Source organism: Geotrypetes seraphini, chromosome 17, assembly GCF_902459505.1.
Source record: "Geotrypetes seraphini chromosome 17, aGeoSer1.1, whole genome shotgun sequence".
Taxonomy (NCBI): domain Eukaryota; kingdom Metazoa; phylum Chordata; class Amphibia; order Gymnophiona; family Dermophiidae; genus Geotrypetes; species Geotrypetes seraphini.
Window position 1 is genome coordinate 15,684,035 of NC_047100.1, and position 27,036 is coordinate 15,711,070.

Here is a 27,036-nt window from a genome sequence, read left to right on the forward strand (position 1 = left end):
AAAAGCGTGATTCCTGGTTTTTCCTTATTTCCTTTTGTAATGTTACTGTAATTTCATTATCATGGATGTATTGAAGTGATTGTAAAATCAAAATGCTAATAAAAAAAGAAAAACGTGATTCTATAAAGAGCAGGGTTACCATATTTAAAACAGTAAAATTCCAGGTGCATGGCCCCGCCCCGTTCTGCCTCCAGCCCTGCCCCACCTCAAACCCCACCCTGTTCTGCCCTCAGCCCCGCCTACACACAGCCTCATCTCTAAACACAGCGGGCTCTTCCAAAACGCAAACAAACTGCCAGGTTTGGAAAGTCTATCTGAGTACCCAAACATGTCCTCTAAAAAGAGGACATGTCTGGGTTTTCCCGATGTCTAGTAATCCTAATAAAGAGTATATGTGCCAGCTCTAGTGCGTGAATTTGAGAAGGGGGCATGGGCTGATCATGGATGTTCCTAAAAGTTATGTACATTGTTATAGAATACACGCAATATGTACACAACTTAGGCACAGGCATTTAGGCCTGGTTTTAGCTGGCCTAAATGGGGGCACCTAAAGTTATGTGATGTACATGCATTTAGTGTGATTCTATATAAGGTACTGATTATATGCGGAGTTTTTTGCTACTTCAGCTTGTCTGCGGTGTACTTTGCTCACATGTTTAAAGACAATAGACTGTTTTCAGTCCAATTCTTTATATGTGAGGTTGTAAACAATTGGACCCCTGAGGAAGGCGTGTTCGCCGAAACACGGACTGTGTAGGGTCCAGTTGGATTTTTACCACTGTATTTTTTATCATTGTATTTTCATGTTTTTATATGTCAGTGTATAATAAATTATCTCCAGAACATCTGTATCCATAGATTTTTGTTTTTGTTAATATTCATGTACAGAACATTCCAGCATAGGTGCAAACAATATGGGTTAGCTTCACCTCTCTATATCACCTTAAAGAAATGTCTTTCTTCCAAACCTCCTAGTAAAAGAGTGTCATAGAAAGACTAGTTTCTAATGATGCAATACAAAGTCCAAATGTGAGAATCAAAATGAGCAACACTGAACAGCATGTTTTAATCAGCCAAAAAAAAAACAGAACAGAGAACCCTAAATGGCCACATGATAAATCTGTCTCATCTGCTACTCGTCTCGTTAATGCAGAAAACAATTGTCATGGTAACATTTGTTTATTCGCTATTGTTGTATTGAAGCCAGGGTTGGCTAAAGCTGAATGGAAACTAGCTCTCAGTTGCATTTTCATCAAGCAATGTAGTTAGACTCATCTCTCGATTTTGCAAACCCTGCAGATACTTTTTTTTACCTGTGAAGTGTATTGCAATAATAAAAGCACTACCAAGTGGCATAGTAAAGGAGGAAGGGTTGGAGTGCCCCAGACACAGACATCGTTAAGCTTCCTTCAATGTGCTCCTTGTTTTTAACCAATCATGCCCTTAAATTTACTCTGTGAATGTCTTATTGTAACCGTTCTGAGCTTCCGGGAGGAGGGATAGAAATCAAAATAAATAAATGGCATCACTCCTCTCCCCCAACCCATGTGGGAAGATTTCTTAAATGCATCCCCCCTCCTCTCTCCCCCCTTCCCGTATCTCTTCTAGTTGTCACTGGTAGAAAGCAGAGTCTCTTCTCCGCTGCTTGTGATGGCCTCAGCCTTCCTCTGACATCACTTCCTGTTCATGGGACCAGGACGTGACAGAGGACAGGCTCAGCAAGTGCAAGCAGCAGCTTGGAGACCCTGCTTTCTCCCGGTGAAAGCAACAAGAGACACACAAGGAAATTTATTTAAGAGACCCTTCCACTGCTGGGGAGAATGCTGGGCACCTCTGCCCTGGAAGCCAGGCAACTAGACTAACCCCCTCATTCTATAATTTAGCACCTAAGGTTAGATGACATTTGTGCACAGAAGTTATAGAATACTTGTACTTCTGTACATATAGGAGTAAATTCTCAAATGGTCACTGAAATTTAGGTACAGGGAAGATGAGCACTAGGCCAAATCCTATATATCGCGACCTTAGAATTACAGGGTTCTAAGTGACAATTTTCAGTATTTTTAACTCCGATGACTTCCAGGTCCTATCTGACATGTAGATGTTACAACACTCACGAGGATTTATTGCAACTTAACCTTTCCTTCATTTCATAAGAAATTATATGGATCTAAGTACAGAAATTAGTCTAGGCATGGGATTAGAAGGTTCTAACTGTGAGCCAACAGCATTACAGCTAGAACCATGTAATTCTAAGGTCGCGATATGGCGCAAAAAAAATTGGGGCTGATCAGCAAGGCGCATAGCACAATTCTATAAAATGCTCCCACTACATAGAGAAGGCGCAGCCATTTAGGCCAAGGTAAACAAGGCCTATTAGCCTATGCCAAAGTTCTGTGCAGATCACATGTGGTTCTATAACAGTGTGCTCAACTTTTAGGAACACCCACAATCTGTCCATACTCCTCGCCTGGCCACACCCCCTTTTCTGATTCGCACACTAGAAGGAATGCGTCTACCAAGTTGTGCACAGATTTTCTAATTAGTGTCAATTATAAATTAGCTGTTAATTGCCAATTACCAATGCCGATTGGCTTATTAAACAATTAAAGCCTGGATGAACTAAAGATAATCACCAATACCAACTAGATCACTGTAGGCCGATTCTCTGGCTGATTGTGGATGAGCGATCAATGTACTACTGAGTTAACGTGCAAATCTTTTGAGCAGAGGCTGGCCCTAATCCCGCCCGATCACTGTGAGAGCAATTTAGACGTATGCTGTAGAATATTGGTACCCCATGCGCCTGTTGTACGCCAGACATAAGTGTGGTTTATTTGTGCGCGTCATACATGCACATCATCGTCACGTGTCGAAGGCATCAGCCGCAAAGCATTATCCTAAAATGAAATATTACATTACATTACATTAGTGATTTCTATTCCGCTTGTGCCTTGCGGTTCTAAGCGGATTACAATTAGAAGAGATCTGGACATTACCGAGAGAATTACATAAACAACGATTCAAGTAAATTACATGTTATGGTAGACTATTACAAATTTTGAGATATCTGGAATTTATCCGAGAGAGTTACATAGCAAGATTCAGGTAATTACAGGATACAGTGGGGAATAACATTAAATTCGGGTAACAGAAGAGAGTTACCTATCATTGAGGTTATTAAAGGATACAGTGGGGAATTTTTCTGATAAAATTACATAGCAAGAATCAGGTAATTATAGGATACAGTGGGAAATAACAATATATTCGGGTAACCAAAGAGAGTTACCTAACATTGAAGGTAATTACAGGATACAGAGGGGAATAACAGTATAATCGGGTAAAAGAGGAAAGTTATCTAACATTGAAGGAGTAGAGGTATGGATACAGGTGGTAGATGCTTATGTAGGGATCTGAATCATTTTGGTAGGTGTGGTTCGAGGTGTTGATTAAAGTGAGTGCCAGCAATATAAGAAATGCTAGTAGAGATTTCTCTGCTTTTGGGAGCTGTTAGAAGTAGCTGTTCGAAGCTGTTGGATAGAGCTGTTCTAAGGAGCTGTTGAAAGGAGTTTTGAATGTGGTGTTGGAAGGAGCTATTGAAAACTGTTGGACAGTGCTGTTGTAAAAGCAAGTAGTGAAGTGGTGTTTATACTTTTCCATCCTGTTTTCTGCATATCTAAATTAGTTTTTATAGTACAACTTTGATACATATTCTATTACTTTCAGGGCTGAAGAGCCGGCAAGGATCGTGAGCGACTGGTCTTCAATCATTCTTTTTTGAATTGGTAAACCCGATTGCTATTTCTTCTGCTGGCAGAAGCCTTTTTGCGCATCGATCGCTCACCTAGTTTGCATGGCATTTCAATACTAATCCACTCTTTGCATGCTTGGATTGGAGAATTAGTGATCGCTCGGAGAAATACACAGTCAACAGTTTGGTAAACGATCGGTAAGTTCAGGGCATCCCCTAGTAAGTTGTGAGTGCAAATTCGTTGTGCACACTGATTTGCATGTGCAACCTATAGTGCTATATACAGAAATTTGGGGTAAGTGCAAATTCTAAAATGGCAGCTGTGCACACAACTACCTTTATAGAATACTAGAGTTAAATCTACATTTACACACCTAACTTTAGGCACAAGCAATTACACTAGCTCAATGACTGGCATAAATGCTCATGCCTAAGTGTAGGCAGTTAGGCACATAAATGATCATATTCTATAACCCATGTGCGTAACTGCCTGACACTCCCAACCCTTCCATGCCACTTCAAGATCCACATCACCCTTGAAGTTGTAAGCTCTGGAATTTGAGTACACAACTTATAAAATACTAAGGTCGGTTACATGCATAAGTGTTAACTGGTGCCAATAAGTCCAGTTATAATCAATAATTGGTTGTTAACTGCAATTAATAGACAATTATTGCATTAAGTTTATTCTACAACTTGTGTGCATAAATTTGTCCACTAGGCAGAAATTTGAGCTCACAATTCTACAGAATTAGAGGGAGGATGTGGAATTACGTGCATGATAAGCACTATTCTATAATTTATACTTAGGGTGTACATATGGCCAGAGCTTCGGCCGGCAATGGATAGGTATCCCAATTACCTACATCCCTTACTGATTACCGTGTTATGCACAGATGCTGAATTTAGGTGACAACGGTTGTGCCTGCCATAGATATGGGAGGACTAAGGAAGGAGTGTTGACCACAGAGGGATGATAAAAGATGACAAAAGATTCAAGAGTCCACTAGGAAACCAGTATGATAAATTTTATTGAATATCTCCGTATCAAGTGGTCCACAAATTGCACAACATATATAAAATTGCAATATGTAAATTTTGTAAATATGTAAATTTTGGAGGAAAGTCTGGAGAGGGGAGATATGAACGAGTCAAGGTGAGCAGTTTCCTCTTCTGTGATGAAAGTAAAAGGGAATAGACTCAGAAGTTACTTCAGAAAATACTTTTTCATGGAAAGGGTGGTGAAAGCCTAGAACAGTAGTGAGATGAAAAGTCTGAATTCAAGAAAGCATGGGATAAGTAGATTGGATCTCTAAGGGAGAGAAAGGGATAGACTGTAGATGGCATGGATAGGTAGACTAGGCAGGCCATATGGCCTTTATCGGCCTTTATCTTTCTAAGGTGCCTACCAGAAAGTAGATGTGGTTAGGGGGTGGATCGTGGGCATATTTAGCATGTAGGCGCCTGTTTTGGACTTAGGTGCCAGTATTTAGGCCAAGAAAACCCTGGCATAAATAGGGTGTGCCTACAGTTCAGAACCTACCGGTGTCTAAGTGTACTTTATGCGCCGCTAGTTAAAACCAACATACACTATGCGCCACATTCCTCAGTGCATATGTTTTAGGCACTGTTTATAGAATTGGGGCCTAAGTGTCTATATTCTCTCTCATGCAACTCCCAAGGGGCATGGCCAAGGGAAGAGAATGGGCATTTCCAGGATTTAGGCACAGAATTCCGAATGGAACTGTCTTTATAGAATTTATGCTTGTACACATTATCCTAGTGCCTAGCCCAGGATAGGCAACTCTGGTTCTCGAGGACCGGAATCCAGTCGGGTTTTCAGGATTTCCCCAATGAATATGCATGAGATCTATTTGTATGCACTGCTTTCAATGCATATTCATTGGGGAAATCCTGAAAACCTGACTGGATTCCGGCCCTCGAGGACCGGAGTTGCCCACCCCTGGCTAACCTTTGAGTGCCATTTACTGGATCTATCCCAGTATGCCTACAAGGAGAATGTACTCAGTGAATGAAGGGTCCTTACGATGAAAGATTCTCTCCTCCCAAGGTCTCACATGAACCCAAAAGAAAGAAGCAAACCTTCCCTTTATATAAAGGGCCCGCTGGATACTATATATATATATATATATATATATATATATATATATATATATATATATATAAAGAGATGCCAGGGAAAAGGAAGAAGAATGCAGACTACTGAAATACTGCTGAAGTTACACTACACTATCAATTCAAACCGACTATCCAAAAATTGCAAAAATATATAAAACAGTTGACACAGGATGCACAAAAGTCAAAATTTTCAGTCACTAGTGTTCTTTGATAAACATCTGCAGGACTTAAAATTTTTCAGTCAACTACTGTTGTTTTTTATTTATTTGGACTTATTAACCACCTTTATGATGAGATTCACCCAAGGCGGTGTACAGCAAGTACAATTCAACATAAAACTTACTATTTTGTTAACAGCATAACAGTAGTAAAAAGACCAAATATAATACAACTAGTCTAAGCCCTTTACATTAACGGGTGCTAGAATAGATGTGTCTGTCTGTCTTTCTGTCTCTCTCCTTGACCGCTTTCTGTCTGTCTGTCTTTCTTTCTTTCTCTCTCCTCAGCTGTCCACCACTACCCCAGCAGTAGCTCTTCTCCCTTCCTTTTACCTCCCCCGTGTCCAGCAGCACCCCTTCCCTATTCCCCCTGTCCACCAGGAGCCCTTCTCACTTCCTTTTAGGTATTTATATACCGCCTATCAAAGTTATCTAAATGGTTTACATTTCAGGTACTCAAGCATTTTCCTTATCTGTCCCAGCGGGTTCACAATCTATCTAATGTACCTGGGGCAATGGGGGGGATTAAGTGACTTGCCAAGAGTCACAAGGAGCAGCATGGGATTTGAACCTACAACCTCAGGGTGCTGAGGCTGTTGCTCTAACCACTATGCCGTCCAGCAGCACCCCCTTCTCCCTTCCTTTTACCTCCCCAACTGTCCAGCAGCACCCCTTCCCTGCTCCCCCTGTCCAGCAGTAGCCCTTCTGTGTGTGTCTCTGTTTATCATGCCCCTTCTCCCACCTACCTTTTTTTTATCACGGGCAACCGGCACACAGTAAAGCGGCGCACGCGCACTCATTGTAAACTGCCGAATGCGCACACGCTGAACCCGCACTAACATTTCTCTGCCGGCCACAGAGCTACTGATCACGGAGGCAAGGATCACGCAGGTAGGAGTGCTCATGCGTGCTTAGAGTTTTATTATTAGTTATGAGTAAGGTAAACTCAAAATCAACAAATTGAAACTTAGATAGAACTACTAAGAAACAGTTTCAAAAAGGAAATTATGTTCTTACCTGTTAATTTTCTTTCCTTTAGACGCAGTAGATGAATCAAGAGACCAATGGGATAGCACACATCTACCAGCAGGTGGAGATAGAGAAACTGATTAACAGGTGGTCCTATTGGCTGGCACTCCTCCTGCATCTTCAGCATTGCTAAAAAAAAACGTGTTAGCGGTTTTTAAACATTCGCAGGGGTTCCTGTAACGGAATCCCCACGAATATCAGGGGAGTACTGTAATCACCCTATGTACTAAAGGCTTGGATAAAGAACCAGGATTTCACCTGCTTACTGAAGAAGATATAGTCTGGAGATAACTGTAGCAAGCACCTCTGGGATTAAATTCCAGAGTGTAGGAGCTACTTCTGAGAGGGCTCAACAGGAAGGTGTTTGGCAAACCAAAGCATCTTCAAGGCTCCAGATCTAAAGTCTTCATGGGACTGCATCTGTCACAGATAATTATGTTTGTGAAAGCTGGGTAATTATAACATTCATTCTCATTTGGAATTGTGTGTAATGGAGTTCATTCTGTCTGTTATGCCTGGGCTGGAGGAACCATCAGAAACTTAGACCTCCAGAAAGCATATTATTGCTGTGTTGAAACGCATTCCAGATAGGTATAATGAAAAAAAAGGAGGGGGTGGGAGGATTTTGGAAAAACAGTTCACAAAAACAGTGAGTAATGTAGAGCACTGCTTACTCTCAGTATACCCACCCAGAGGCAGAAACTGGAAAATCAGTACAAAATGCAAATATGGCAAATCTTAGCAACAGAACTATCACAGTGCTGAAAGTACACTGCCATTTTTATGCTTTACTAGACAACTTTAAACTACAAATGTGAGATCTCTCCACTAGATGGCACCAAATACATGATTTGTTTTGTTTTGGGGGGAATTTTTGTTGTTGTTTTGCTCTTTTTTTTCTTTCTGTATAACTACAGCTGTTGATGGAACAAAGACTGGTGGAACATTGTTAATCATGATTTCTTTGCAACAGTCCATTTTAATGTGAAACACAGGTAAAACATATTCATATTGAAGAACTGAATTTTTCACTTGGATATTCACTGATCAATCTCTATCTCCCTCAGCTGATGTTCTAGCTATCTTCTTCCAAGATAAAATTTCTCTTATCAAGAAATCCTTTCCTGCAGTAGATATTGGATATTTTTTTATATATTCCAAGGATCTCGCAACGGAGATCCCAGCTGATCGTTTCTGGTGCTCTTTCAATCCAATATATCCGAACCTCAAGTTTCTAAATTGTGTGAAAAAATGAGAAAGTGTAAATGCTCTCTGGACCCTTTTACGTCTTATCTATTTGCTAGTATTCCTTCACAAGCAATAATTTGATTGACTACTCTTTTGAACTACGCACTGGAAAACGGATACTTTTCGCATTCCTTGGGGCAAATAACTCTCACGTGTACTGTGGAGGCCATGAGACCCAGAAGAACCATCATGTGTCTCGCCGAGATGGATGGGCGAGAGGAGATTGACTGACAAAGATGGAGAAGAGCTTCCAGACGTTGTGGAGGAAGGAACGCTCTGAGTTGGATTGTGTCCAGAACAGCTCCAATGAATGGAAGAGTCTGAAAAGGCTGTAGATGGGATTTTGGAAAGTTGATTTCAAATCCCAAACTTTGCAGGAACCAGATAGTCCGCTGGGTCGCTACCATGACCCCTTGAAACGTGGAATCCTTGATGAGCCAGTCGTCGAGATATGGAAATACTTGAAGACCATGGTTCCTGAGCGCTGCGGCCACCACTACCAGACACTTGATGAAGACTCTGGATGACGAGGCCAGGCCGAAAGGGAGTACTCTGTACTGAAAATGCAGATTTCCCACCCGAAATCTGAGGTACTGACGGGAGGCCGGATAGATGGGAATGTGTGTGTAACATAGAAACATAGAAGATGACGGCAGAAAAGGGCTACAGCCCATCAAGTCTGCCCACTCTGCTTACCCACCCCCTGTCTATGCCCTAATGATCCAATTTCCTTATCTTGACCCTCGTAGGGATCCCACATGGGTATCCCATTTATTCTTAAAGTCTGGCACGCTGTCTGCCTCGATCACCTGCACTGGAAGCTTGTTCCAATGATCAACCACTCTCTCTGTGAAGAAATACTTTCTGGTGTCGCCATGAAATTTTCCACCCCTGAGTTTGAGCGGGTGCCCTCTTGTGGCCGAGGGTCCCTTGAGAAAGAAAATATAATTTTCCACTTCGACACGTCCCGTGAGGTACTTAAATGTTTCGATCATGTCTCCCCTCTCCCTACGTTCCTCAAGAGTGTAGAGCTGCAATTTGTTCAGTCTCTCTTCGTATGAGAGACCCTTGAGCCCCGAGATCATCCTGGTGGCCGTCCGTTGAACCGATTCAATTCTGCGCACATCTTTACTGTAATGTGGCCTCCAGAATTGCACACAGTACTCCAGATGAGGTCTCACCATGGCCCTGTACAACGGCATTATGACTTCAGGCTTTCGGCTGACGAAACTTCTATTGATACAGCTAGATGAAGCCTTCTCCACTTGATTGGCAGTTTTCATGTCTGCACTGATGATCACTCCTAAATCTCATTCTGCTGAAGTCCTAGTTAAAGTTTCTCCGTTCAAGAAGTACGTCCTGCATGGATTTCCGCTTCCGAGGTGCATGATCTTACATTTCTTAGCATTGAAGCCTAGCTGCCAGGTTGAGGACCAACTTTCCAATGTAAGCAGGTCCTGCGCCATATAATTCTGTAAACTGCATTCACTTACTATATTACATAGTTTGACGTCATCGGCGAATAGTGTTATTTTACCTTGAAGCCCTTGAGTCAGATCCCCTATAAATATGTTGAAAAGGAGTGGACCCAGGACCGAGCCCTGCGGCACTCCACTGGTCACCTCCGATGTTTTAGAGAGGGTACCATTAACCACCACCCTCTGAAGTCTGCCACTCAGCCAATCATTGACCCATGCAGTTAGTGTCTCTCCTAACCCCATCGATTCCATCTTGCTTAGCAGCCTGCGGTGTGGGACACTGTCAAAAGTTTTACTGAAGTCCAGGTACACAACGTCCAAAGACTCTCCCAAGTCCAACTTTCTTGTTACCCAGTCAAAGAAGCTGATGAGATTGGATTGGCAGGACCTACCCTTGGTGGATCCATGCTGACTGGGATCCCGAAGATTCCCTTCATTCAAGATCGTGTCCAATTTGCTTTTAATTAGTGTTTCCATGAGTTTGCACACTATTGTAAGCCTCCTTGAGATCCAAAGAGCATAACCAGTCGTTCTGCTAGAGGAGGGGATAAAGAGATGCCAGGGTCAACATGCAAAATTTTTCTCTGACTAGGAATTTGAGCACCCTGAGATCCAAAATAGGTCGCAGATCGCCCGTCTTCTTCGGAACAAGGATATTCCAGGAGTAAAAACCCTTGTTCTGCTGAGCCAGAGGAACTGGCTCGATAGCTCGAAGCTGAAGCAGAGCTTGAGCTTCCTGAAGAAGGGCGGTCTGGGAGGGATTGGAAGGATACTCTCTTGGAAGATGTTCCAGAGGAACTTGATGGAATTGAAGAGAGTATCCCTCCCTGATGATGGAAAGGACCCAGAGGTCGGTAGTAACCGTTGTCCATCGGTGGTAAAAATGATGGAGACGACCTCCGATAGGGGGAAAATCATATCACTTGTTCAGAACCAAAATGTGACAATGCAGAAGTTTGAAGAGGACTTAAAAGTCCAAGGGGAAAAAGTAAAAACTTTGGAAAATTCTGTGCAAGCAGTTCAATCTACTTGAACGTCAGTAGTTCTGGACAAATTGGTGCTTTTGAGGAAATTAGAAAATATGGAGAATCGTACTAAGCAGTTGAATTTACGGATATTGAATTTCCCAAAAACACTAACGATGTCCCCAAAAGACTTGTTTTACAAATTTTTTAGAGAAGTCTCCCTGACAATGGACTTGCACCTCTACATAAAATATTCTTTATACCTATTTCTGTAAAAAAAAACCCTCGCCTTCAGATGTCAATCAACCTAAGGAAGATTTGTCAAGTCCTATTAGAGACCTCAGAAGATGAAGTGGTTGTTCGTTCAACACTTCTAGTGACATTTGTTTTCTTACAAGACAAGTAAGCGCTTCTTCACCTATTCATTAGGCTTAAAGAAGTCTCAAGTTTTCAAGTTTCAAGTTTATTTAGTTTCTTTGATTAACTCGCATAGTCCAAATCCAATGCGATCCTTTATGGATGGAAATATTTCTTTATTTTCAGATGACTCTAGAACAGGGGTAGGGAACTCCGGTCCTCAAGAGCCGTATTCCAGTTTGGTTTTCAGGATTTCCCCAATGAATCTGCATGAGATCTATTTGCATGCACTGCTTTCAATGCATATTCATTGGGGAAATCCTGAAAACCCAACTGGAATACAGCTCTCGAGGACCGGAGTTCCCTACTCCTGCTCTAGAACAACACAATCAAGAAGGAAAAGATTCCTAGAATTGAAAGATAAGGTTAAATCGTTGGGTGCGAAATTTCAATTGCGTTATCCCTGTAAATGTGTAATTTACTTGGATCAGAATATTATCCCAGGACAAGCAGGCAGGTATTCTCACAAGTGGGTGACATCATTCGACGGAGCCTCGATGCGGACGCCTCACAAGCAGACTTGCTTGAAGAAACTCGAAGTTTCGAGTCACCCGCACCACGCATGCGCAAGTGCCTTCCCGCCCAGCGCAGGGCGCGTCTCCTCAGTTCTTACTTTTCCGCGGAGCCGAGAAGTCCGTCTTTGACTCTCTGCATGAAGTATTTTCACTTGTGCCTTCTTTCGACCGCGGTTTTGTGTTCTTTTTGTCACGAATCGCTGTTTTTCTCTTTGTTGTTCTTTTCTTTTAAAAAAAAAAAAAATTTCTTCCGCCCGTTCGACCGGGCAGGCCTCGTGGCCGCAGCTCCGCAGCTTCGATCTCGCGGCGGCTCACTGCCGCATTAAGGTAGGCTCCGGTGTTCGGGCTACCGCCGCACTACCCCTTCTTTTAGGCATATTTAGCTGAAAAGCGGGTCAGGCAGGAGCTATAGACCGAGCGTCCTTCTACTAAGACACCATCTTGTTTCTCCCATTTACCTATTTCTTATGTAACTTTTCACTTCTTGCATTCTGTAATTCGCCGATTGTCCAGCCTTCTTCAATGTGAACCGCCTAGAAGTCTTTCGACTATGGCGGTATAGAAAAATAAAGTTATTATTATTATAACAGTGGACTTACTCGTACCACTTGAAAGGCTATAGAACAAAAATCGTGGAGGCTGATTTTACAAGAAGATCCATTAAAAAGGCTGACTTTAAAGTTCACACTGGTATAAATTTTAAGGGCTACAGCTATCACAATAGGAGCTTTATTTCTCAATACCTTCAAAATTAGTGTCTCTATTCTAACTCATTAGGGAGCTAATCCACAAAATAGACAGACAGAAATGTTAATTTTCTTCAAAATATCTCACAACTGAATGCACCACACTACAAAACAAAGAAATTTCAGCTGTTCTTTGTAGCCAAAATGTTTTTGATAGACCGAGAAAGTTAGCATTAACTTTTCACCTCTTTAATTTATGTACTGAAACACCCGACATAGAAATGTTTAAAACTACAGATGATTTATAATTAGCTGGTTTTAATACTGCGCATTTTGCCTCGGAATTAGAGGTTCTTGCTGTTAACACACATTCACCATGAGAAATGAAGCATTTTGCTGGAAGCAGAAATCAAACACCCTGCAATTCGCTCTAAGGATGGAAGGCGTGAACACACGGTTATGAGCGAGGAATACATTAGCACTTTTAATATGCTGTTGAAAACTTACAGATCTCATCCAAACCGCTTCTTTCTGCAGCTGAACAAAAAAAAGTAGGTTCTTGGTAGACATCATGGTCATTTTTGCCAGAGGCTGAGACAGTAATGGAACAAAACGGGGCAGAGGTTGCTTCAGGTTCCTAGGTAGGATGACTTTGGGTGACAACGGGTTTGTTTACTCCATGCAACACATTTATTTATGTAAAAATTTATATACCGTATATTATCTATATGGTTTACATGATCACAGTCAAATATTGGATAAACATTTTAACTAATCAAATACATCGTGCGTACTTGCACATGGCGCACATGTTGTCAGGGCGGTGGCTGGCTTGGCTCGGGAGCTGAGAGGTCATGCGCATTTTAGCGCACGTTTAGCACGCGCTAATATTTAACGCGTGCTTAAAAGCATAGCGCCCCTTAGTAAAAGAGGGGGACAGCTTCTCAGCTCCACGGAAAACTGAGAGCTGATGGTCCCACAAGCAAAGGTACATGCACAGCATAAGAACTGCCTACATATTTAAAGTGACAGCGCACTTGGAAGTGTCTATATCTGGTTCCACAGATGACGTCGCCCGTATGTGAAAATATTATGCCTGCTTGTCCTCAAAGAAATCTTAATTCTACTTAATGCAGATGAATTGCTTGTTGCTAGCTTGTTATTCAATTAAATCATGAGCGCAATTTGGGTCGCACAGGCACAATTTTTGACACTTTTTATAGAATTAGGGGACATGTGCCTCCTAAACTGGCAGTAAGGTCTCACACGTTAATACCTAGCAGGTACCACAAGCTATTGACAGTGTGTGGCCTGAAAAAACAACCCCACGGGCAGACTATAGAAACAAGAAAAAGAAGTGGGGAAGGGACACTAGTCAGACCACTATGTGAGCAAATACCTTTAGTTAACTTATATGATTTTCAGTTAAAATTTGCACAGGCACACATAAATAAAACAAAACATGGCAGGCATGTAAAAGTCCTTTGGAATAAAACATTTACTGGACCCCAAAGGCCTCTGTAATAGAGCATATATTGGACCCCAACACGGTCCATGTTTCGGCCACAAGGGCCTTCCTCAGGGGTATAAAATTAACCCAGTCGATGGCGACAAATGACAAAACGAACTGAGTTTGCTTGCCGAAAAAGCACAGTGTGCAATGAAAGAATTGCCCATGTGATGCCAGGAAAACGCTGCGATAGTCTATGACCTGGAATTTAAAACAGTAGAAACGACCTAAAAAGTGCTGCATTATATTTGGAAGGAATGTGTAAGTAAATCACACCTTAAGCCGCATCAACTCCAAATCGTAACACATTTTAATAAATGGGCCCCTAAAATCCACAACGTAGTTTGTCTCTGCCCTGAGAAAAAGTCTTGTACACATGCTGTTTTCTTTCCTCAACCTGAACAATTCTCTCACCTTCGGGAACTTCTCCTTGGAGCCCACGTAACAGTGTATGTACTATGAAAGACCACATGTGCATTTCTGCAGTTGGAAGAGTGCAATTTCTACAAAAAGCAAATTTTCCTCTGTGCGTTTTATTATTATTTTATGGAGTTTTCTTTAACAGGCTGAAACTGACATCCAGTCAGGTTTAATGGTTATTATAGAATATGAATTACCTCTGTAAGTTGGAAAGTTTCAGTCAGCTGTTGTAATGTCCATTAAAATTCAAAATGCAGAAAGTGTCTGCTAGATAATGAACAGTAAAAGAGCTTCTATGAACAACTGGGTGAAATCTACATTCTTGCAATGCAAACGTTACATTTACAAAGGAATGCAAAGAATGAAAATTGAGATAACTGCAGGGCCACTATTAATGACAAAGGCTTGACAATGCATACTTGTGATATGCAAATTAACATGAATAATGTGTTCTTTAATGGACCATTCAAATAAGTCATTTTCATGTTGGCAGCAGCCTTAAAAACTGCCGTCAATCGCATGTCAATCATGTGACCGCGCCATTTATGGCATTGCGCCTTCGGAAAAGGTAGGCGCCATAAATGTAGGCCAGGGTTTTCAAGGCCTACATTTCTAGCGCCTACCTTTGCTGTGAATCGCGCTTACAGAGGCGCCTAACACCATATTTGGTGTCAGCCACGCCTGTAGTGGCTTTAGGAATCATAAAGCGCCTCTCTAGGTGCGATTCTGGTGCCTTTTTTAAGGCGCTGGTAGGTGTCTTGAAATTTGTTTTAAAGGTTATTTTAAATGGCATTTTGTACTTAACTTTAAGCACCGGTAGGGCGCCGTTTATAGAATAAGAGCCTAAGTTCCAGATTTACTTTTAGTTCTGCTATGTCTGATGGACTTGAGCTATCTCTTTCCCTCCTCCTCCCCTTTCTTCTCCGACGCCTCCCCCTTATCTTTCTTCCTATGAGTGTGATTATATTTTAGTTTCCTTTCGATTTTATTAACATTCCTTTATGATTTTGAGTGGGGGGGGTTTTTTTGGGGGGAGGGATAGATTGTAAACCACTTTAACCTTCTAATAAGGCAGTATATCAAATTCTTAATTAAATAAACAAACATTTAGCAGCTCTCCTTTAGCTCATTTGGATCCAAAGTAGCTCTGACTTAAAAATTAGTGAAGATCACTTATGTATAGCAATAAATACCAATGTCAAAATTTTAAATTGCACCCTCAAAAAAACTGGAAGCCAATGTTTTAAAAAATAAACCCTCAAATGGGGAAATATAATCACACCAGTTAGCTCATGCTGCAGTAATGGTAATGAACACAGTAATGAGGCACGCAGACACAAATTAATGGCACTGCAATATTCAATCCCTGATAAAACTAATGTCTGCAGCATCACTGAAATACCTGCTTTCTCCTGAAGATTTTCACACCACCTTACTAGGTGTAGCCTGAAAATACTGTACCTCTAATAGCTCTTACTCGGGTGCACAGATTCAATTTAGATTATAATCTAGCCGGTGCCTAAAGTTTCTAGCGTCGATGAAAGAAAATAGCAAGTTTCAGTTCCTATGCAAACATAGTCTCAGAAATTACACCTAGCTGCAGTGAACGTTTCTCAAAATGCTCCAAAAGGAACTTAGCCTTTCAATGGCCAACCAAATGGTTTCCATACTGATGATAGTTGGTCTTTCTAAAGAAAAAGACAATAAATATGCAATCATACCAGGGGTCCCTCTTCTACCAGAAGATTCAACCACAAGACACCAAAAGCAAAGAATTCTCTTGCAAGTACTGTATTTGCCGACGTATAAGACGCAGCCTGTTTTTTATACACATTACATAAAAAATAATCATTTTCAAGAATTTCCATAATGATTTACTGTACTAATTTTATAGTTATTTATGTCTACAAAAAATTTAACTAGGTACCTTTTAATCTTCATCCTCAAAACCCAGAAACAACGTGATGCGTGTGTACAGTGCGTTCTTGTGAGACCTTGCAGCATCCGAGAGAGAGCAGAAACAACGTGACGAGGTTCGTAGCAATCGTTGTCAGCTAACATGTTGATTTTTCTCAGAGTTTTTATTGCGATACTTGGATTTATACGCCATAGGTTTTATCATTTGATACCAAGACTCCTGTGGCCCTCTCGGGCCAAAACACGATCGTCTCCTTCGTTGTTTGTTTTTGTAGCCCCTTCTGGTGTGAAGGCAGTTTCTCCTGTTTGTCTTTCGGTATATTAATATAAACCAGAAATTTTAGACCATATTAGTCACGTTGTTAAATCCGTCAAATTCACTCAGTATCAAAATTCTTATGTCCAAAGTCTCTGACCATACTAATTCATTCTTTGGTTATTTCAAAAATCGACTACTGCAATGCCCTATTTAAGGGAATGGCTCAAAAGGAAATCAGGCGTCTGCAGATCATCCAAAATGCTTCAATTAAACTTATTATGAAAGCCAAGAAATTTGATCATGCGACTCCTTTACTTAAAAAAGCACACTGGCTTCCAATCACACATCGTATAATGTACAAATTAAGTTTGCTCACCTTTAAATCTCTGATATTTAAAACCCCAGCTTTTATCTATAAAGTACTGATTCCTTATACTGCATCTAGATTACTGAGGTCAAATGACCAACACTTATTAGTCATTCCCTCCCTTAAAATTATTAGCACAAGACGGCAATCCATCTTTTCCGTTACGGCTCCTCAAACATTGAATTCCCTTCCAATTTACTTACTTGTGCTGTGTATATAGTGGGTGCTATAGCCGAAAGAATCGCTCGTGATTGGTATGCCAAGTTCAAAAATGGAGTCGGTAGATAAATGTTCCGACTCAGACTCCTCAGTTTTTTGTACTTCTGACTCCGACTCAGACTCCAGGTTCCCGAAATTTCCTCCGACTCCGACTCCACAGCCCTGCTGAGTATGACACGGTGGCATGATTAACATTATCCTTTGCGCCGTGGTTATAAGTCGACATCTTGCTTTTTTCAAGTTCTAATTTTATGTTTTCATTCCAGATTTGCCACTGCACAAAATGAAATAATGTGCGCAGCTGTCCAATTCACCTGAAGAAGTATTGGTGAAATGGAGATACTCCGTAGGGACAAAAAGGACATGGGATAAGTGCTGTTTCTATTACTGTGCAGTTAATATTAAGTATTTGACTTATGATTGAATTTGGATATGGGTTAGCAGTACTGCAGAGCCATGAATATAGCAGTCTGTCCCATTCACTGAGGTCTTTTTTCCTCTGTATGAAGTATTATTGAAGCAATATATAATTGGATAAGACAATTGGAGTCACACTGTTTCCACTTTAGTTGTGTATAGTAATGTATTAGTTTGTGGACTCTGCCCTCTCTTTTGGAATATAGCTGACATATTAAGACATGATGAAACCTTGCCCAGGTCTCCGGCAAAACCTTTATTTCCAGGTTAGCGTGATCTCTCTTATGTTTCGGAGAATTCTAAAATGCAAGTGAGCAAGTAAGGAAAACAAGCGCAATCTGCATAATGCAAATAAGGAACACAACAAGGATCTACAGAGATATATAGCAGCAGTAAAGTACTATTGGACAGCTAGTTGATCCTCATTGAAACTTATAGGTTTTTAACTATCTGGAGAATAACATCAATAACTGCTCTAATCATTATATAAAAGTGTTTTGTTTAGCAGAGAGCATTTGCATATCTGCAATACAAAATGAAAAGCTTGCAATCTCACAAAAATGACAGACTTAGCTGCAAGAATAAAGTATTTGGGGGAAAAGCATGTTTTATTAATTGGTTCTATTGCAATAAATAATCAGACACTATATAGCAGTGGCTTCATTAAACAGCTACAGTTCTGACTTCTCTGCCTTACATGTTGTTTTGGTCTGAAATTTGGCAGCTAAAATTTAATGCTCAGAAATGCAAGGTCATGCATTTGGGCTGCAAAAACCCAAGGGAATGCTACAGTTTAGGGGGGTGAAGAAGATACTTTAATTTGTCCATACTGCATGGTGCATTTAGGTTCACACTTACAATGCTTGCCCTATATCAGCAGCATAGAATCTTTCTACTCTTTGGGGATTCTGCATGGAATGTTGCTACTATTTGGGGTTCCGGAATCTTGCTTCCTCTGAGATAATGGAATGTTGCTAGTCCTTGGGTTTTGGCCAGGTACTAGGGACCTGGATTGGCCACCGTGAGAACGGGCTACTGGGCTTCATGGACCACTGGTCTGACCCAGTAAGGCTACTCTTATGGTTCTTAAGTTGGCACACCCAATTTTCGATGTGCTAATGCAGCTTTGCGCTAATATTCTAAAACAGCTTAAGCATGCCCTTACCATTATAGAACTGAAACTAAGACCCTGATTCTATAAAAGGCGCCTACTGATCTTGGCGCTTAATTTTTTTTTTTTTTTTAATTGGCACTGATAATTGAAAGCACCATTAAAAATTAAAAAAAAAAATTGAAAACATTAGCTGGTAGGCACTTAACTCAGTATGCGCCCACCACTTCGATGTAGGCATCTACACTGAGATGCCTACCAGTGCCTACTGGCAAGTAGGCATGGTGAGGGGCAGAGTTTGGGCATGAATTCTGTTATGCACTGGTGGGCACTAGTATTTTAGGCCAAGAAAGCCCTGGTTTAATCTACCAACATCTTTGTTGTTCAAGCCTACCGGTGCCCAAGTCCATTTAGGCATTCTAAAAATGGCATCTTTGACTGACATGCGTTAGGTGCTGTTTTCCTAGGCACCTACTGAGTTGTTCGGTTAGATGCTATCGACTTGTGTTCGAGTCCTAGTGACCTGATGAACACCCTCATGTTTTTCTGGCAAAATACAGATTGCCGGGCCTTTTTTCTGTACAGTACAAATTTGATGTTGCCTTTGTCACGTCAAATGTAATCCTCCGCCTCCAACACTGCCCATCTGCTGCTCCCCAGATGAGTGGTATATCATTAGTCTGACATCTCCACTGAAACCTGTCCACCTCGGGAGCTTCTGCTGGTAGTAAAACTATCAACGGCATAGCTTTCAGCTTCTCAAATGCACAGAAGCCCCAGTGGCATGACAAGCCCATGACTCGAGCTACCAAGTTAGGTGCCATTTATAAACTCTGATACCACAATTATATTTATTATTTATAGAATCTGGCCTTAAGCACAGCCCATCGTAGCACCTAAAAGGAGGCACCAATTTAAAGAAACGCTGCCATGGTATTTTCATATCCATCTAAAATGGTTCAGCAATCTCTTCATCAGCCACGTTCTGGAGTCCAGGATGCAGAAGATCTAACTAGGATATCAAACCCCAGTCTTCACTAGAACTCCACTTGCCACCCATAGTCTTTTAATATGAAAGCAATTACACTTCCCCCTCAATATTCATGGGGATTATGGGCAAAGCAGGCCCATGAATAACAAAAAATTGATGAATAACTATAGAGCTGACTCTGACCCACCCCTGGCTCCCTCCCACTTCCACAACTTTTTAAAGCCTGGTGGTCTAGCGGTGAAGAAGGACAGGAATAATCTTTGTAGTCTCGTGAGACTACAGTGGGAACTCATGGCATCCATTTTTGTGTATGGTTCTGCACATGGTAGGAGTGTACAAAGATCGCTCCTGCCCCTGCTTTACCGGTAGACCACCAGGCTTTAAAAAGTAAGTTATGGAGGGGTCCAGGAGGCGGGAGGGAGCCAGAGGTGGGTCAGAGTTGGCCCTGAGTAGGTTGTGGAAGGGTCTGGGAGGCAGGAGAGAGGTAGGAGTAGGTCAGAGTTGGTCCTAAGTAAGTTGTAAAGATTTTCTAAAATAAGTCCGGGAGGGGGAAAAACCCCGTAAATAATCTAAGTTGTGCGTGCCGAACCCACAAATATCAAGGGGGACGTGTATTAAGAAAAAAAAAAATTATGATTATAAAATAGGAGTGTTTTGCAAAACAAGATTTATTGAGCAATGAGGGGTAAACTCAAGAAATAGTGCTGAAATTTAGGTATCAGTATGAGGCGTGCTGAATGCAAATTCTACAATAACAGTTCTATGTGGAACTACAGTAATAGAACACTAGCCATTCCAACGGCTTGTGTAAATGCTCACACCCAACTGTAGGCAGGTGCGTAAATGATACCACTCCATGACATGTGCACCTACTCATGCCTCTCCCAAGTTCACGCTTTCCTTCAATTTGCACGCTCTGGGATTCGCATGCATAATTTATAGAACAGCGACTAAGGCCTCCCTTTACGAAACTGCAATAGCAGTTTCTAGCGCGGGGCCGCAGCGCTGAATGAGCCCGTGCTGCTCTCGACGTTCACTGAGCTCCTATGAGCATCGGGAGCAGCGCAGGCCATTCAGCGCGGCTCCCCGTGCTAGAAACTGCTTATCGCGGTTTCATAAAAGAGGGGGGGTAAGAGAATTTACACACATAGGACTGAATTCTCTATACTGAGCCAAAAAAAAAAAAAATCAGCACCAAAAAGAACCCGCCATTCTATAAATGGCACTTAAAGTTAGGTGCAATTTACAGAATAGCGCTTATGCCTTGGAACCACACCCAAATCATTCCCACCAATAGAAATGTGATGTAAAACCTCATGCCTAAAGTTAGACACAGATGCTCCTTATTCTATAATTTCATGCGTAACTTTGAGGAATGCCCCCAATCCACCCATGCCCCTCCCATTTCTGTGCCCCCTTTTTGGCATCACACACGGATCCTACATTTATGCTCATAAACTTAAATTAAAACCAATTAACACTAATAATTGCTTGTTAAGAAACCAATTCTCAGTGCTAATTAGCTAATTAAGATGCACGCGCAAATTGAATTCAAGGTCCAAATTTGCACATGCAACTCAAAGCACCATTAACAGAATTCAGGGAATAATTACTAATTGTTGCCAATTAATGTTTATTAAAACCAATTACAACCAGTAATTAACTTAACTCCAGTTAATAGCCAATTATTGAATTAAACTGCATGCGCAACCAACCTTATTCCATAAATTATATGCATAACTTTCATGCTAAGCGTAAAAATGGGCACCCAACTTTACAGAACTTGGGGTTGAATGAGTAAGCCTATATTACCGTATGGTCACTGTGCAGTGCCACTTAAACTAATGCAGATTTTTTTGTCAAAAAGTAAAGGATAAGACATGGAAATCTATAAATTAAAAATCCAATAAAAAAGTACCAACTTCACAGGCATTTTGGCAGAGAAAAGCTTTTAAATGAATTACTAGATGCTGCCAACTTATTATTCTTGTTTAATATTGCTTAATTGCTAACGGTTGATTTATAAGGTATGGATAGATGATTTCATCAACTACAATGTTTATTTCAGTGCATATCATTCTTCCATAAGCATCAAAATAATCAGATCCAGAATCATATTTACCTGATTTTCTTCATGCGACACCCTCATCTGCTCCTTCAGCACTGACATTCTTGCTGCTTCTTCTTTCCTTAAGACTCTTTCTTTCTTTAGCTCAGGGCTCCAAAACGTCTTAATGCTGCTCATGGATGAGCCCAGCTTGCTGTCCTTAATATCAAGTTCCTTTCTGAGGAGTTCATTTTCTCTTTGTAGCTCCTTCAGCTGAGCCTGCAAATCTAGCATGGTGCTGTCACGTACCTGTCTCAGCATGGAGGGAACCTGGTGATGGTGATGGTGGTGATGATGTGCTGAGGTGGTCAGGCTTCCATGTTGATCAGCGTATGATAGGACATCTGTATGAGAGAGTCCAGCTGAAGCAATATTTGGACTGCTCCCCATAGCTGTGACTCGACCACCATATACCGCACGATTTGTAGCCCTTCCAAGAGTCATTGTGCCTTTTGGGAAAGCAGTAGATGCTACACCTTCATGATCGCTTAGATACATTGGTCCAGATGTTGCATAGGCTGCATTAAGGGATTGAATATTCTCCATCGACAGAGTCTTACCTGTTCCTCCACCCCCTCCACTACTTGTTCTCCTGTGGCCCAAACGTGGAGATCTTGGCAAACGAGGGGATCTTGAAGAGCTCCCTTCCAGATTAGTGACTGTTCTTGCACTGCCATACATGGCTATATTCTGAGGAACTACAGAGGATGACTTTCAGAAACTCGAATATTTAACAATCTCTGCCTTCAGAAACTGACAGAAAGTTTTACTGCATTCTCTTAGCAGGCTAAGACTGGAAGACTCCAAAATGGCAATCTAAAAAGGGGAAAGAAAAAACATCATGTTTAAATATCATGTTACAAACCTAAACTGTTTAATATGTACAAAACAGAGAACACAATACCCTGTCACACCCTTTGCTTAATGAAAACTGCGGGGTGTCACCATGCTCTTCGAACAGATCTATATAAACTTAACCACTGTATTTTGTAATAAATCAAGATTTGCTTGGTTAGCATTAGGCCTTGAACTGCTTTAAAATGAACAATTTAGATGTTACCATGCAGCTCAGTTCCAACATTTTTTTTAATCTAGCTCCAAAACTACAGAATGATGGCCCACTTATATCAGAGCAGAACTATCCTTTTCAAAATTTAGATGCTGTTCCAAAATGTTAGAATTGGGCTAAATGGTGACATCCAAATTATTCACCTTAAAGCAATTCAAGACCTAATGGTAACCAGACAAATCTTGATTTTTACAAAATACAGTGGTTACGTCCATAGAGATTTATTTGATGGGCACGGTGACACCCCACAGTTTTCATTAAACAAAGAGTGTGATAATTAGAGCCAGATGAAACCCATGAAAGGGTATAGCCTGGATGGTGCTGAAGAAAGCAACCTTGGGAGGGTGGGCACCAGTTTGGATCTTGTGGAGGTCAGATTAACTTTATCTATTCCAGTGTCTCTCCATGGTGCAGTGATGTGTCCCAAAGATATTCTAGGTGTGCCACAAGAGATTCCAGAATTGAACTTTCATTTTAAAAATTCCCTTCATAAGTATACTCTAGAATAGATGATATGTATGTACATAGTGTATGCAAAAGTCTGTCAATGTTATAAGAGTCTGTGTGTGTAAAGCAGGGATCTCAAAGTCCCTCCTTGAGGGCCGCATTTGTTGATTCTTAATAAATTCTTGATTTCTCTTCAGTTTTCCTTTTAGGTTTTGCTACTTGATTTTCACTGCAGAACTGTTGGATTTTTTTCTTTGTTTTTATCACAAAAAACCATTTGTTCCATTTAGTATGCCAAAGCTAAAAAAGTTTTGAGACACACTGATCTAATCATTACTACAATGGTGTTAAAGAACAGAGATTCTGCTAAGGCAGCAACTCTCAAATCTCATTTTAAAAAATGAAAATTGAAAGATAATAAATTCCACCTCAAGATGCAACTTTTCGGTGCTGTAAAATGATGAAACATCAATGATCAAAGAATCATTTTGATAAATGAGCTGATAGAAATCACTTGTTGACATCGGTGCTCTGGTTTCAATGTGCGTCCTATAACATTGAGGCTATACTGGAATGATAAAGAAGTCATACAAACAAATGGAAAAAGTATGGTTCACGGAATACTTTCCAAACTCAGTATATAGGTATTTAGATGTATTAGGGTTACCAGATTTCCTCTTTAAAACAAGAGGACACCAGGCCACGGCCCCATTCCACCCCCAGCCCTGATCCTCACACAAACCTCGAGTCTCCTTCCCACATGTGGAGAACCTCCGTGCATGCCCAGACATCGGCGCGATGATATCACACACATGTGCTCGTGTATGTGTCATCACGGCAATGTCCGCGCATGTGCAGCAGGTCCTCCAGATGCATCCCCAAGCTCAGGGCCTTCAAAAACTAGACAGAGTGCCAGGTTTTGGAAATCCCTCTGGGCATCCAAACAGTCCTCTAAAAAGAGGACATGTCCGGGCGTCTGGTAACCCTAGGACAGGGGTCTCAAAGTCCCTCCTTGAGGGCCGCAATCCAGTCGGGTTTTCAGGATTTCCCCCAATGAATATGCATGAGATCTATTTGCATGCACTGCTTTCATTGTATGCTAATAGATCTCATGCATATTCTGGATTGCGGCCCTCAAGGAGGAACTTTGAGATCCCTGCCCTAGGAGATAGATAGATATAGATATATAGATATATCTGTGGGTAGGTGGCTGTGGAAGTATGTGTGTTGCTTGTGATTTGTGAAATTATGTGCACGAGTATAGGCTGCAGGGCATTTGTTTTGGGAATGAAGACAGTGGACAATTTGGGGGTAGTGCAGAGTGATGAGTCATTTGCTGGCCACTTGCTTTAGGGATAGCAGCTGTGGACTGGGATGGTTGGCAAGCACGGAATTCTGGAAAAGTGCTCCATCGCCTTACCCTCTCTGCCAGGAGGTACAGAGGCATATACACGAGCTCCTGCAGACTTCTTTAGGGTTGACTCCATCAGAAGGGATTCATGTGGAAGCTGATATCTGTCAAATCCTGGTATGGGAACCACCCTATGCAGTGAATCGAGTTTGCGAGGAGCCACAGGGATGGCCAAAGTAGTTTCTAAATTTTTGTAAAAGGTCTCCCTTAAGATGTCGGAGAGATAGCTTCAGAAACTCCTTAGGTGGCTGGTCATAATCTAATGTATCCAAAAACTGCTTAGATTTCTTAGAGTCCGCTTCAAAGGGAATAGAAAGAGTCTCGGACATTTCCTTTAAAAATTTGGAAAAAGAGGACTTGTCAGATTTCTGAGTAGGCTCTTGAGAAGATGGTAACTGAGAATCCTCATCTGAAGAGATCTCATAATCAGAGAGAAGAGGCTCTTCAAAATCACCCCAGAGGTCTGAATCTCATGTTGGTGGAAGCCAGTGCTGATCACTGGGTGTCAAAGGCTCAAGATGCTTCTTTTTCTTCAAAGCCTTGCCTGATTTGACTGACACCTTCTCGAGAGATGTCTGAGAGGAAGAGTGATGCCGAACTGTCCCAGATACCAGCTGTTTAACTTAAGTGAGGTGGTACCGATGGGGACTCCTGAAAAGTCGGTGCCGGTGTCGAGGGCTCAGACCTGACTGCCACTGGAGGAGCCGGCGTCGCCATAAAAGGGAGGAAGAGTTGCAACTCTCCCATAACTCCTCATGTAGCAATTCTTTAAATTTGCTGGCTTTTGCACTGGTACCTTTTGTGCCGCTCTATGCTCCAGTGATGAAGATGCCAATGTCGAGGCATTCACCAAAATTGGAGCCGAGCGCTTTCTGGGTCACCTCAAGGTCAGCAGGACTTGGCTCACTGCTGAAGTGACCTGAGGTCCCAAAGGGTTGGAGGACGGCTTCTTAGCTGGCTTACCCACTGCATGTGACACCAAAGATGGATCTATCGACATTGAGAGTTGCGGCACCGATTTAGATGGTGCCGCCGACGCCAAGATCGATGTCGAATCTCCCTCCATGCTGAAAAATAGTTTCTGCTGGGATGAGGCAGTTCTTAAGTGTTCTCTTTTGTAGAGATGAACAAGTCTCTGGACGGTGCTCAGGCCCCAAACACTGGAGGCACCAGCGATGTGGGTCAGCGATGGAAATGAGCCGAGCACAACATCCACACTTTTTAAACCCCGTCTGAGGCCAGGACATTGATGATTAAATTAAACCCTGAAGCCAAGGTGGACGAACAGGCCGAGCCAGGTCAAACCCATAAAAGGAAAAACACTTTTTTTTTTTTTTTTTAACTAAAAACGAAAAGAAACAAAGAGAAAAGAAAAAACCTGACTAAAAAGTCAGAAAACCGCAAGAGCGGGAAGGCAGCGATATGAGAAAAAATTCAACAGCTGTTGAAACACGACTTCTTAGCTCCATAGAAACTAAGAAACCGAGGGACCGTGCGCCCTACGTTGGGCAGCAAGGCACTCGCACATGCGCAGTTTGGGCTATTGTGAACTTTCTAAAGACTTAAAGTGGCCCGTATGAGGGCTCCGTCAGTGACATCACCCATTCGTGAGAATATGCTGCCTGCTTGTCCTGTGATAATGCCTCATTCCACCAATGCCTAAGAGCCAACCTCATCAGTGATGTCACAATGGCTTGATTGTCCTGTACTCCCTCTGCCCTCCAACCCAGCCAGCAGATTAACCGTTCCCCTTAACTGTACCCATGACATCCTGTTTGTCTGTTTAGATTGTAAGCTCTTTCGAGCAGGGACCGTCTTCTTTGCGACTCTGTACAGCGCTGCGTACGTCTTTTAGCGATATAGAAATAATAGTAGTAGTGGTAGTAGTAGTACATCTCGTGCATAGAAGTAATGATAAAATATGATACAAGGAAAGACGGAAGGAAGTCTGCTGCAGAACTCTAATTTAAAAATGAAAGGTATTTTAATCATTTTATTAGTAATACTGCATTCCATTTCACTTTTGCCATGGCACTCTTCCATCTGCAGACACAGCAATAAAAGTGTCCTGTAAAGTAAATGCACTAATGTACAGAGCCAGAGCTGGCAAGAGCCACGTGACCTGTACTAGCAGACGTGGTAACATAGCAACATTTCATATTGTTAACAGGGTTAATCTATAGAGTTATCAGAAGTCTGTGAAAACCCAGATAGGACCTCTTTTTAGAGGACTGTAACGGTGCCCAAAGGGATTTTCCAAAACCTGGCAGCTTGTCTGGATTTTGGAAGGCCTCGTGCTTGGGGCCACGTCTGGAGGGCTTCTGCCCTTGTGTGGACGTCGACAT

At 41.7% G+C, this 27,036-nt stretch overlaps 1 protein-coding gene across 8 annotated transcripts in view; it reads right to left on the bottom strand.

The window, feature by feature from the left end:
• The window catches only part of ERC2 (ELKS/RAB6-interacting/CAST family member 2), a 779,911-nt gene extending 757,335 nt beyond the window's left edge, over positions 1-22,576 (bottom strand). For all 8 annotated transcript variants that reach the window (XR_004537423.1, XR_004537420.1, XR_004537424.1 and 5 more), the window contains exon 1: positions 21,780-22,576. Coding sequence is in view for 1 of the 8 variants with exons in the window: in XM_033926752.1 (XP_033782643.1) it covers positions 21,780-22,445 (666 nt within the window). In the remaining 7 variants the exon portion in view is untranslated. The remainder of the gene's footprint in view (positions 1-21,779) is intronic.
• Positions 22,577-27,036: the final 4,460 nt, after the last annotated feature.